This window comes from Acartia tonsa, chromosome 6 (assembly GCF_053477335.1).
Source record: "Acartia tonsa isolate MP-2025a chromosome 6, ASM5347733v1, whole genome shotgun sequence".
NCBI lineage: Eukaryota > Metazoa > Arthropoda > Copepoda > Calanoida > Acartiidae > Acartia > Acartia tonsa.
Window position 1 is genome coordinate 6,761,857 of NC_137265.1, and position 12,668 is coordinate 6,774,524.

Genomic DNA, 12,668 nt, shown 5'->3' on the forward strand with positions numbered 1-12,668 from the left:
AATTTTCTGTGTAATATAAGCGATACCATTGGTTGATTTTCAATGACCCAATAGAAAGGTTGCACAAGACTGTTGCGATGAGGAGATACAGTCATTTAACCATTTCTCTCCTAGTGTTTTACTCTAATGGACAAACCAACTTGTTTATTACACTAGTGTGGAAGTCTGTGTATGGTAATTATTTGCGCCTGTTAATTGACCACGGCATCCTCCCAAATCTAACAACAAGTGCCATGCGCTTGAAGTCTCTCTAGTATGGTATATTTTTATTGTACATGAAACAAAATTGCATTTTAACAATTAATAAAAAAGGTTTATATTTACCTTACTGTAAGGTATTTAATAGTTATTTCTCGTATCGTATTATAAACGGCTTTTCGCGGATATAGAATGTACAATTATAAGATTAAAACTAGTTTTTTTAGCCCCGTGGTGCCGAAGGCACCGGCTAAAAAAACTAGTTTTAATCTTATGATTGTACATTTCTATATTCGTAGAAAACTGGATATAATACGATGCTAGACATAGTTTTTTCGTATGGATGAGAACCGGTTCCTATCCACCGGATTCGAATGAATACGAGAAAAAGTTTTATAATATATACAAAACTAAAGAAAAAAAGATTAAATTCAGGATTGTGTAATTTTTAAATTTCCTTATTCTTATTACATATTACAAGTTGAGTAGGTATTTTATTTTCTTCTTTTAAAATAGTAATATTTATTTTACTTAAACATATTGTTATAAAATTATTTAGATTTAAGAAAAGAACCAATAGCATTAAAGGAAGCCTGCAAGAAATACACCAATCTAACTGCTGAAATACAGCCACAACTAGACCCAATACCCCAAATTTGAAGCCTTCAGCTTTAATAACAAAAAAGTTGTAGGCATTTTTAAATGACGTTTTATGTAGAAAGAAAATTTTGAAAGCGTTGCATTTCTTGCAGGCTTCCTTTAATGCTTATTGATTTTAACAATTTTTGAAAGGACAAATTATTCTTCATACTAAATTTTTTCATGCTACCTTAATAAGTTGGAATTTAAACACATAGAATTAGGACAGAGGGAGTATATTGATTTACTGTCACTTTTGTCCCTTTTGTTATGATTTATAGCTACCAAATGAAGATTTTCATACATACAAAACTACAAAGGTTAGAAATATTATCTTCCATCGTCCTATTTCTTTTATCTTGGACAAGCTGAATCCTCGAGAACAATATTTTGTTCCACCAATGGAAAGTCTTCTGTCACAGTAACCTTAAACAAAATATAATCTTGATTGGTTGGTACATTCAAATATACAGAAGGGGTTATTTTGTTTAATCATCGTTTTTATCAAAAGGCACCTGAGGTGGATTCTTAAAAAAACTTTTTGGCTCACTGCCTCACTAAAATAAGTGAGGCTAGCTAAAAAATTTTGTGAAAAATCCTCCAAAATCGCATTAAAAATCTTCAAAAATTAAACAAAATTTTATGTTATTAACCCTTTTATGATTTTATCTAACTTTTAAGCGATTTTGGAGTATTTTTCACAAAATTTTTCAGCGAGCCTCACTAATTTTAGTGAGGCAGTGAGCCAAAAAGTTTTTTAAGAATCCACCTCAGGATGCTATATTTTTACCTTCCTCTCTTAAAAAGTAAATGGTTTTAATCAGAGAGAGAGAGGACAATTGGCTATTTATTACACTAGTCCACAAAATTTTATTAAAACATTTTCTTATTCGTTGGCTTAATAACTTTTGGAGACTTCAGTGAATTTTGATTGATTGTTTCATTAAGTTTAGTGATCACACGTTTCAACCACTAAATTTGATTTACAGAAAGGGTAATTTTGTTTAATGATCATTGGGGATTTACATAAATTTATCGGCCATTGTCTTATCCCTTTAGATCCCTCGTTTTTAATACATTTGAGGATTGTTGATGATAACAAAGTGGAACCAGCCATTTTTAAAGTTGCTACGGCATTAGCATCTAACTTATTGCTGACAGCCAGCCCTTTGATTAAACACGTTTTTTTCTGGAAATTCTAACAAATCGCGCTTATTTTTGGCCAAGGCACAGACTTACTATTTATTTTGCGCGCCTGACATAGACGCGCTGTAGGTTTTGACGCAGTTTTGTCCGAGATTCGAACCCTTTACCAACACACTTATAAGCGGGTGCGCTTCGTATTAGTCAGAATCGATGGTTAAACTTGGTATACTCCTATTATCTCTATACCTGTATCCATGTAGAGGATTTATGTGTAGCTCCTTGACTACAGTTTGCCACCTCCGCTTTCAACCTGAACATCATAAGAAACAAGGTAAAAAAAACTGTGCTGTTATCATGTCAGCCACAACCACTTTTTATTAAAGCATAGTGTCGACTTAAATCATTAATATTTTATTTTTTTTCAGAATGTTGACGGGAAAGCTTCAGCTTAATTTAGATTGCTAATATAGTCCACAAATATTGAATTGTTTAATGTTTATCCATAGGCAGGAAAAGGGATAGATGTATCGTTTTTTTAGCCCGCTCCGAGTTTCACTTTATTAGAGAACATGAAAATCTGGAGTAAGATCCAAGTAATATTATATCCATTCTTCTCAGATTAGACAATGAAAAATAAAATTTACGCAGGGAGGGAGGGGTTCATTGGGCTGTTTATTACACTGGTCCCCAAAGTTTTATTATATTTTTTCTTATTCGTTGGCTTAACAACCTTGGGGACTTTTGATTAGTTTGTTAATTTAGTTGAGTGTTCAAACTTTCAACCACTAATTTTAATTTACAGAAAGGGTAATTTTGTGTATCATAATATGGAATGTACATCAATTTATCGGCCATTGTCCTATCCCTTTAGATCTCTGGAATGTACCTGTAGCTTCCAGGAAGCAAAAGTTTCCAGTATTCTCCGAGGTTGGATGTCGTCACGGATTTGTAAACAACTCCTGTTGAGATATTTTCCACAGAAACCTAAAATAAACAATTTATGCTCTATTTCGATCATTTATTCTCTAAACAATCTCCCTGCCCTAAGTGAAGAAGAAGAATATTAATTTATCGCATCGTATTATAGACAGCTTTCCACGGATATTAAAAAAATAAATATGAAAAAAAAATTCAAACCAGTTTTGTTAGCACCGAGATGCTAAAAAGTACAAGCTAAAAACAAGTTTTAATCTTCTGATTGTACATTTTTATATTCGTAGAAAGCTGGATATAATACGATGCTAGACATATTTTTTTTTCGTATGGATGAGAACCGGTTCCTATCAACCGGATTCGAATGAATACGAGAAAAACAATTTATGCTCTATTTCGATCATTTATTCTCTGAACAATCTCTCTGCCCTAAGTGAAGGAGAAGAATATTAATTTATCGTATTATAGACAGCTTTCCACGGATATTAAAAAAGATTTAAACCAGTTTTGTTATCACCGAGATGCCAAAAAGTACAAGCTAAAAACAAGTTTTAATCTTATTATTGTACTTTTTTATATTCGTAGAAAACTGACTTTAATACGATGTTAGACATACTTTTTTCGCAAGACTGAAAATCGGTTCTAATCCAGCTGATATCAATCGGTTTTGAAGTCATACTGGAAAATATCAGATCTTTCCCAAATAATTACAAACTACCTAAGACATATCTTTACTGACTTAATGTTTTGAAAGTTTAATCTGTGTTGTTCTATCCTTGAACTGACCTGAGCATTGTGAATAAGATTATTGTTTTGATCAGTGACCAATCCCTTCACTCCCTGGTCACATCAACACAAAATTAGTTTTTTTAAAGTTCTATCTTTTCAATTAGATTTCAACCGCTTTGTATTTAATCGAAATAAAATCATAAACAAAGACTTATTTTTGAACAAATAATGACCACGTATTAATTTTACGGAAAATTGAACTTGTAGCTGACTAGATGGACAATTAAAACCTACAGAAAGAGTACGATCTGTATAAATATTTAGCTTGTTAAAAGGTGGTTTCCCTAAGAATATTATGCCCTGTTAAGCAAAGATCCCCTAATAAAATTAATTGAATATAAGGAGTCGGTAGTTTTTTGTTATTTTGTTATAACTTAACCAGGGATAAGGCACCCTACTCCCTCCAATATTCTAAATTTATTTTAAAAACTAGAAAGGTATTTTCGGTGCACTAGGGGCACTTTGAGGGAAAGCACCAAAATTTGATAATTTGTAATTAAATTTGTGTTATTGCCTGATGAACTTGTTCCAAATATTTAATCATGCTCTCTTTATTCTCATCCCACAGGTGGTTCAGATAATAACTAAACATAATTAAAAACTAAATATTTGATCATAATCTCTTTATTCTCATCCCATAGGTGGTTCAGATAATAACTAAACATAATTGAAACTAAATATTTGATCATACTCTCTTTATTCTCATCCCATAGGTGGTTCAGATAATAACTAAACATAATTGAAACTAAATATTTGATCATACTCTCTTTATTCTCATCCCATAGGTAGTTCAAATAATAACTAAACATAATTAAAAACTAAATATTTAATCATACTCTCTTTATTCTCATCCCACATGTGGTTCAGATAATAACTAAACATAATTAAAAACTAAATATTTGATCATACTCTCTTTATTCTCATCCCATAGGTGGTTCAGATAATAACTAAACATAATTAAAAATTAAATATTTGATCATGCTCTCTTTATTCTCATCCCACAGGTGGTTCAAATAATAACTAAACATAATTAAAAATTAAATATTTGATCATGATCTCTTTATTCTCATCCCATAGGTGGTTCAGATAATAACTAAACATAATTAAAAATTAAATATTTGATCATACTTTCTTTATTCTCATCCCACAGGTGGTTCAGATAATAACTAAACATAATTAAAAATTAAATATTTGATCATGCTCTCTTTATTCTCATCCCACAGGTGGTTCAGATAATAATTAAACATAATTAAAAATTAAATATTTGATCATGATCTCTTTATTCTCATCCCACAGGTGGTTCAGATAATAACTAAACATAATTAAAAACTAAATATTTGATCATGCTCTCTTTATTCTCATCCCACAGGTGGTTCAGATAATAACTAAACATAATTAAAAACTAAATATTTGATCATGATCTCTTTATCCTCATCCCACAGGTGGTTCAGATAATAACTAAACATAATTAAAAACTAAATATTTGATCATACTCTCTTTATCCTCATCCCACAGGTGGTTCAGATAATAACTAAACATAATTAAAAACTAAATATTTGATCATGATCTCTTTATTCTCATCCCATAGGTGGTTCAGATAATAACTAAACATAATTAAAAACTAAATATTTGATCATGCTCTCTTTATTCACATCCCACATGTGGTTCAGATAATAACTAAACATAATTAAAAACTAAATATTTGATCATGCTCTCTTTATTCACATCCCACATGTGGTTCAGATAATAACTAAACATAATTAAAAACTAAATATTTGATCATGATCTCTTTATTCTCATCCCACAGGTGGTTCAAAAAATAACTAAACATAATCAAAAACTAAATTTTTGATCATGCTCTCTTTACTCTCATCCCACAGGTGGTTCAGATAATAACTAAACATAATTAAAAACTAAATACTTGATCATGCTCTCTTTATTCTCATCCCACAGAAGGTTCAGATAATAACTAAACATAATTAAAAACCATAGAATAAGGAGGAATAGAAGTGAAAACCCTAAATATTTCTGGGAAATTAGAAGAAATCTTTGACTTGCGCAGTAAAGACAATATTGCTGAAGTACAAATCACAATGACTAGTTGGACAAAATTGAAAAATTTGTATCAAAGTCTAATAGATACTGTTAAATATTTGATTAAACCTTTGAAATTTAATTTCATATTGTGTTTGTAAGATTTATCTTTGAATATATTGCTGTCGTTTACAGTGGGTACTCTTTAAGATATTAGTGTCATAGAATGAAAACCACCGCTGTAATACACACCTCACGTTGAGGTGGTTCCAGCATATGATGCTTGGTCATTTTAGACAAAATGAAAAGTTACTTTTAATGTACACCTTTTTTTGATAAGTATGATTGACCACGTTTATAATTTTTAAGGGTCAGCTAAATGGGTACAACCCCTCCCCCCCCCCTCCCCTACCTCAAGTTCATGTATGGATGTAGTTGCTAGTATGTATAATCAGCTGTTTGAAAACAGCATAGGAGCGAAACCTATCATATAAATGCTGAGACCAATAATTTTGGTACATTTTTGAAAAGAAAGTTGCTTACTTTTATTAAAATTTTTAAGGCTTTGCACATAAAATTCGATTTTAATCCATTGTGAATAGGGAAAGGAAAGGTCGAGGCTTGGCTACAAGGCTTTTAGTAAATTATTGCAAAAGGAATTTATTTTGAATATTTTTTCAGAATAATTACTTAAATCATGTGATTTACTAACAGCCTTGTAGCCGTTTTAGTCTTTCAAATGTTCCAATTTAGATTCAGGCTAGCCAGGCAGAATCTTCTACCTGGATTCTATTCTATACTTTATCTTCTTTGTTAAAAACTAAATATTTGATCATGCTCTCTTTATTCTCATCCCATAGATGGTTAAGATAATAACTAAACATAATTAACCAAAACTAAATATTTGATCATGCTCTCTTTATTCACATCCCACATGTGGTTCAGATAATAACTAAACATAATTAATCAAAACTAAATATTTGATCATGCTCTCTTTATTCTCATCCCACAGGTGGTTCAGATAATAACTAAACACTAAATAAGATTAATCTAACACTAAATCTATGTAAATATTAGCTGTTTACCTAAAAATATCTCAAAGGCCGCTAGGCGGCGCTTGTTTCGTAGAGCATGTTTTTTTGGCGGTTTCTCTTGGGAGAATGGTGGTACCCTCCCCCAAAATAGTTATAAACCTGACCAGAGCCAATGAGAAGCTACACTGAAAAGGAGAACCATATCAGTTCAGCGGTTAGCGAGATCTTTCAGTAAACACAGACAGAGATCCTTTTACTTTATTATAAGGAAAAGGTTATTTTAATTTAACAAGTTAAGAACAAAATGTTTTGTTTACCTTTTAGGATATTTACAGCAAGAAACCTCTAGAGTTATTTCCATTCCATTGGAGAATAGATAATTAAAGTCCTGCATTCCTCCAACTAAAAATTTTAAATGTTACAATATTTTATCAGTTATCGACTACGTCCATATAGACCTCTAGAGGGTAGATCCTCCACTTTCTATTTAAATGAGTGGGAGTAATTTTTTTTCTATGGCGAAATGTCTTGGGTGGTTGGTTATGCTCTTCCCCCCAAAAAAGCTTCATTGTAAAGGAATAAATACTATATTCGTCCTGCGATTAACGAGATCTTAAGCTACAGAAAGACATACATGATGCACAGCAGGATGTTTGTCTGTTATTTTCTTAGAAGCTTTCACCCAAATGTTTACCTGATATTAAAATAATGCAACATCAAACTGTTTTTAACCTATTTTTGAACTATATATCAAAAATATACTCTGACACCTGTATATCATACTGCAGATCTATAAATGAGAATAATAGCCCACATCGAATTTTATTAGGATTTTAAAGTTTATTTTTTACTATGGATTAAGTAAATTTTGCTGAATCGTAAATATCGATGTGGGCTATTGTTCTAATTTTTAGCTTTGCAGTATGATTCTACAGGTGTCAGAGTATATTTTTGATATACCTTTCAAAAATAGGTTAAAAACTGATTAAATTATACTCAATGGGGAGAACAGGAGACAGAGGGTTATGGGGAATAAAATCTAACCTAAAGGTTTACCTAATGGATACCATTCTGCTCCATTTGTGATTCCATCCTAAATATAAATAACATCAATATTTACAGAGCTAGACAGGACATTGGGCTGTTTATTATGCAAGTACCCAAAGTTTTATTATGACGTTTTCTTATTAGTTATCTTAACTTTGGGGACTTCTTTCGAATTTTTATTGGTTGAACATTATGCTGAGTGTCCACAGGTTTCCACTACTAATTGTAATCTGTGTACATTAGGGGTAATTTTGTGTATTATCATTGGGGATGTACATAAATTTATTGACCATTGTCTTATCCCTTTAGATCCCCGAGTATTCAATTTTCCAAAGACGCTCTAATTAATATAGAAGATCTAGATCCCTAATCAGTAAATTGGACCAATAAGAAGGACTTTAAGGACTTTTGTTTTCTACCCAGGTCATGATTCGAAATTACTTTTTAAGTTCGACGAATTATTGTATCCTCTCGGGTAATAATTAAAGTGATGCTGCTTAAAAATTATACATAAAAAGAGTATGATAATACATAGTTATTCATCACTTTGCATTATAAACAGCTTTCCGCAATTATATAAATGTACCATTATAAGAATTAAACCAGTTTTTCTACATTTTATATGCTTAGAAAACTGGATATAATATGATCAGATACATGCTTTTTCAGTAAGGCTTAGAACAGGTTCTAATCCAGCGGATATTAATTGGTTTCCTAGGAATTCATAGAAACAAGGTTCTCAACCTTAATTTTAAGACAATACTTTTACGGACTACAAAATGTAACTAAATTTTAAATCAATATCATATTCTACTTACACTAAATAAAGGAAATCTAAGCTTTGCAGAACATTTGGTTGTTGTTAATATTACCTTAAAATACCATCTTGTACAGTGTGACTGATTCTTCATACTAGAACAAGAACAATTATGTTTACAAATGGCCGACAAATTGATGTAAATGAAAATGATAAACAAAATTACTAATTCTGTAGATTTCAATTAATGGTTGAAACGTTTGGACACTCAACTTAATGAACCAAGGAATGAAAATAATATGAATGTTCTCAAAGTTGTTAAGCCAACGAATAAGAAAACATAATTATAAAACTTTGGGGACTAGTGAAATAAACAGTCCAATTTCTCCTCCCTCCCTGAAATTAAGTACAGACAAAAGTCAATTTTGTGACTTTTACAAAGCATTTAAACACTTTAAATAACTTAGATTATTTTTAACATAAGATATTGTCCTTTTTTTTAAAAAATATGTAACCTTAAATATGTTATATGAATGGAAGGATGCGGACGCCATAGTGGCCATGATTTATAAGCTTAACAAACAAAAACACGAACAAAAGGGACAGACAAACCATCGATTTAGATGTCCCAAAGGCCATAGAAATGACAAGATGTATTTGTTTCAAAAAGGCATTAAAAGTTACCATTAGATAAATGATTACCTTATACATAAATTATTGATATTACCTCAGATGATTATCTGCATACAGGGTGGCCAGGTGTTTGAAGAAATCATGGTCTGGTGTGGCGTGCACAGTGCCTCGTTGTCCAGGCTCTCTAAAAATATTACAGACATTTAGTTTACTAATAGAAACCTCTATCTACAGGTGTTTAAAGAAATCATGGTCTGGTGTGGCGTGCACAGTGCCTCGTTGTCCAGGCTCTCTAAAAATATTGCAGAACTTTATTTCAGGTGCTAACACAAACTGACATTTTACACACACTTAGTCTACTAATAGAAACCTGTATCTACCTTTAATAATAATCTTTATAATAAAGTAAAAAGGATATTTTTCTGTGTGTCTCTCTGTCTGACCGAAAGATCTTGCTAACCGCTGAACTGATATGGTTCTCCTTTCAGTGTAGCTTCTCATGGGAAGGTTTATATCTATTTTGGGGGTGGGTACCACCACCCTCCAAAGAGAAATATAACTAACCCCATCTTTCGGATGTAGAAATATATTTTAGTAAACAATCTTAAAATTGATCGAAAAGAAAACATTTGAATTGCACCTAGAGGCCACTATGAGCGTAGTCGCTAGTAGAAATATAACACTACCACTGTTTCAAAAATAGAATAACCTGATAGCACCAAAGGTTCTGTATATTTACAATACTACTAGAAACCTGTATCTACCTACCCCCAAACAATTTGCAAATAGCCCCCAATGTTCTATTATTCCAATACTACTAAAAACCTGTATCTACCTACCTCAGAACAATTTGCAGATAACACCTAATATTATAATATTTGCAATACTACTAGAAACCTGTATCTACCTGTAATCATCATACGGATAAGAATCCACTATTACACCCCCATATAAATTAGCAGATAGTACCCAATATTATAATATTTGCAATACTACTAGAAACCTGTATCTACCTGTAATCATCATACGGATAAGAAGCCACTACAGCGCCCCCATGGAAATTGGCAGATAGAACCCAAGGCTCAGCCAAGATCAAATCAATCATAGCCTTAAAATTAATAAATTGTCATAAAGCTAAGGTTTAAAAATTTGCATTGTTTACATATAAAAATATTATAAGCTTTAAAGAACTATTTTTAAGTCAAAGGGGTTTATGATTTGATCATTATTAGCCCAAAACCACCAACAGGCTATACAAAGCCTCCCTAAAAAGCACTAAATCCACCCAGTAATTTCAGAGATTCTTTTAAAAATGTCCTTCAAAATAGATAAACCTTACTTCTTAAAAAAATAAACTAGAATCTTCGCCCCTAGTCTTTAGGAGAGGAGAGTGTAATTATTTTTAGCTACAGACAAAAAAAATTAAACTAATTTTATATGTTTATTTAATGTTTTCAAGTATTATATCAAGTTTTGTACGAATATAAAATTAAAACCAGTTTTTTATCCCGTGAATTCAGCAACTCGGGGCTAAAAAAACTTTGTTTTAATCATATAATTGTACATTTTATATCCATGGAAAGCTGTTTATAATATGATGCGAGAAATAACTATTAATACCTTTGTTTCTGGTTGTCTGCCTTCAGAATATTCCTCATAGCTTTGTCCTAAATTATCATTATTAGTAGCGAAGCTACTCTATAATTCGAAATGTCCGTCCGTCCGTCTGTCCGTCTAAGACAGAAAGGGGGTAATTTTCTCGGCTCCTATAAAAGATAGAAGGCTGAAATTTTTAGGGAATAAATATGTTAACATTCTTCATATTTTCACTAAGTTTCATTAAGATTCGTCAATTAATTAGAGTGCTATCTATCTATCTATCTACTTACCAACTTGTTGCCATGTTGGAAAATCTCTGTTTAAGTCGACATCTCCCTCATTATATCTTCCAGTCGCGTAATCTCCACCTTTCAATATATATTAAAGGGAATCACAAACAACCAAATGAAATTTTCTGTTTTACGGCTTAGGAAAGCTTTTAGTTAAGTATACCTATGATTTTTTTGTTTTTCTGAAGTATTCATAATTAAGTTAAGGATAGCCTTATATTGATATGAGAGGTTTATGTAAGCTAAAGTATGCCCATCTTAATTAAGCTTGACATTAATAAATTTAAGGCTAGCCTAAACTACCTTAATCTAAAGTAAAGCTAGGGAAAACCTTATTTTTTAGGGATCCCTAGGAAATCGTTTGTGATTCCACTTATTATAAGTCAGTAACAATGCAGAATGAAAATTTAAAAATCAGCAAATTAGCATTCCTCCTTCCCTTACCTTTATGGATTTATTTATTACTAGCCACATAGCGATTCTAGAGCAAGAAACTTTAACTTTCAGCAATCAACAAACGAAAACTTCAGTCCTATGTAATTTTGGGTCCAGAATCATAATCTGTTAAAACTAAAATCCTATGTCTTCCTATTTGCAATAAAATCGCATTAAAATTGCAACAAATATTTGCGATACCTTATTTTCATCTTATAAGAAACAATAATCCATTTTGCTAAAACAAAAATTAAAGTTAACCATTTATTAAATACTTTCATATCTTAAAATTTGCAAAAAAAATATTTTTTTTGCAGAATAATGCCATTTTTGTCAGCGATATAAAAAGTCTCATAAAAAATAGATTGTTAGAAAAAAAAGTAAATGTAAGGATTATAATATGTTTTTCTGAAGTCATTTAATAAATTTATGCAGTAAAAACTAGAATTGTGCAACTTATTTGAATGAAAAGCCAAAAAACGTAATTTGCAAAAAAAATTGCAACCCCTAAATCACATAGAAAAATAAACTTTTAACCAATCTAAAGTAATATGTTTTAAAAAACATTAAAAAATATTAATCTTTTATTAAATGAAGTTTTTTTGAAAAGTTCTAATTAAATAGAACAGGGCAAAATAATTTTTTCAAAATGTAAACAAACACTTAACTTTGAATATTTCTATAGTTTTTCTAAAACTTAAAAATCAAATTGTACTCAAAATCAATATTTTGTTTGTTAAATCTTCTTGTGGCAAGATTTTTAAATGTTACTTTTTCATACGTATTGAATAATCATAAAAAAAAGAAAAAAAATTGCATTAAGCCGATTTAAATATATTAAATATTTCCTTATTAAGGCAGCAAAATAAAAAAAGGTGTAAAATAAAAATAATTTATTTTTATTTTTTAAGCTGTCTAACTTTAAAAAAAAATCTATAACACGATTTTTGCAAAAATAGATAATTTTTCATTAAAAGGAAGTTTTGTTTACTAAATCAGCTGTTATCAAAGAATATACAGTTTTCTTATGTTGGGCTAAGAATAGTAATTTCAAGGGATCGACAGCCGCACACAAGCCTCAAATTCCGCAGGTGTGCAAAATAAAGATTTTAATAAGGAGAATGGCTGTTAAGA

The 12,668-nt window shown here is 30.8% G+C and overlaps 1 protein-coding gene across 2 annotated transcripts in view; it reads right to left on the reverse strand.

Moving 5' to 3' along the window:
• Positions 1–656: 656 nt before the first annotated feature.
• The window catches only part of LOC145321690 (carboxypeptidase D-like), a 36,781-nt gene continuing 24,769 nt past the window's right edge, over positions 657–12,668 (reverse strand). The window contains exons 14-25 of one of the 2 annotated variants that reach the window (XM_080163225.1): positions 11,100–11,177; positions 10,831–10,877; positions 10,224–10,318; positions 9,305–9,394; positions 8,693–8,732; positions 7,830–7,866; positions 7,091–7,175; positions 4,220–4,289; positions 3,703–3,756; positions 2,870–2,967; positions 2,230–2,293; positions 657–1,263 (exon numbers count right to left, since the gene is read on the reverse strand). In XM_080163225.1, the coding sequence (XP_080019351.1) occupies positions 1,192–1,263; positions 2,230–2,293; positions 2,870–2,967; positions 3,703–3,756; positions 4,220–4,289; positions 7,091–7,175; positions 7,830–7,866; positions 8,693–8,732; positions 9,305–9,394; positions 10,224–10,318; positions 10,831–10,877; positions 11,100–11,177 (830 nt within the window). In that variant the 3' untranslated portion in view covers positions 657–1,191. Of the gene's footprint in view, positions 1,264–2,229; positions 2,294–2,869; positions 2,968–3,702; positions 3,757–4,219; positions 4,290–7,090; positions 7,176–7,817; positions 7,867–8,692; positions 8,733–9,304; positions 9,395–10,223; positions 10,319–10,830; positions 10,878–11,099; positions 11,178–12,668 lie in introns of both variants that reach the window. The other variant, XM_080163224.1, reaches the window with a different exon arrangement.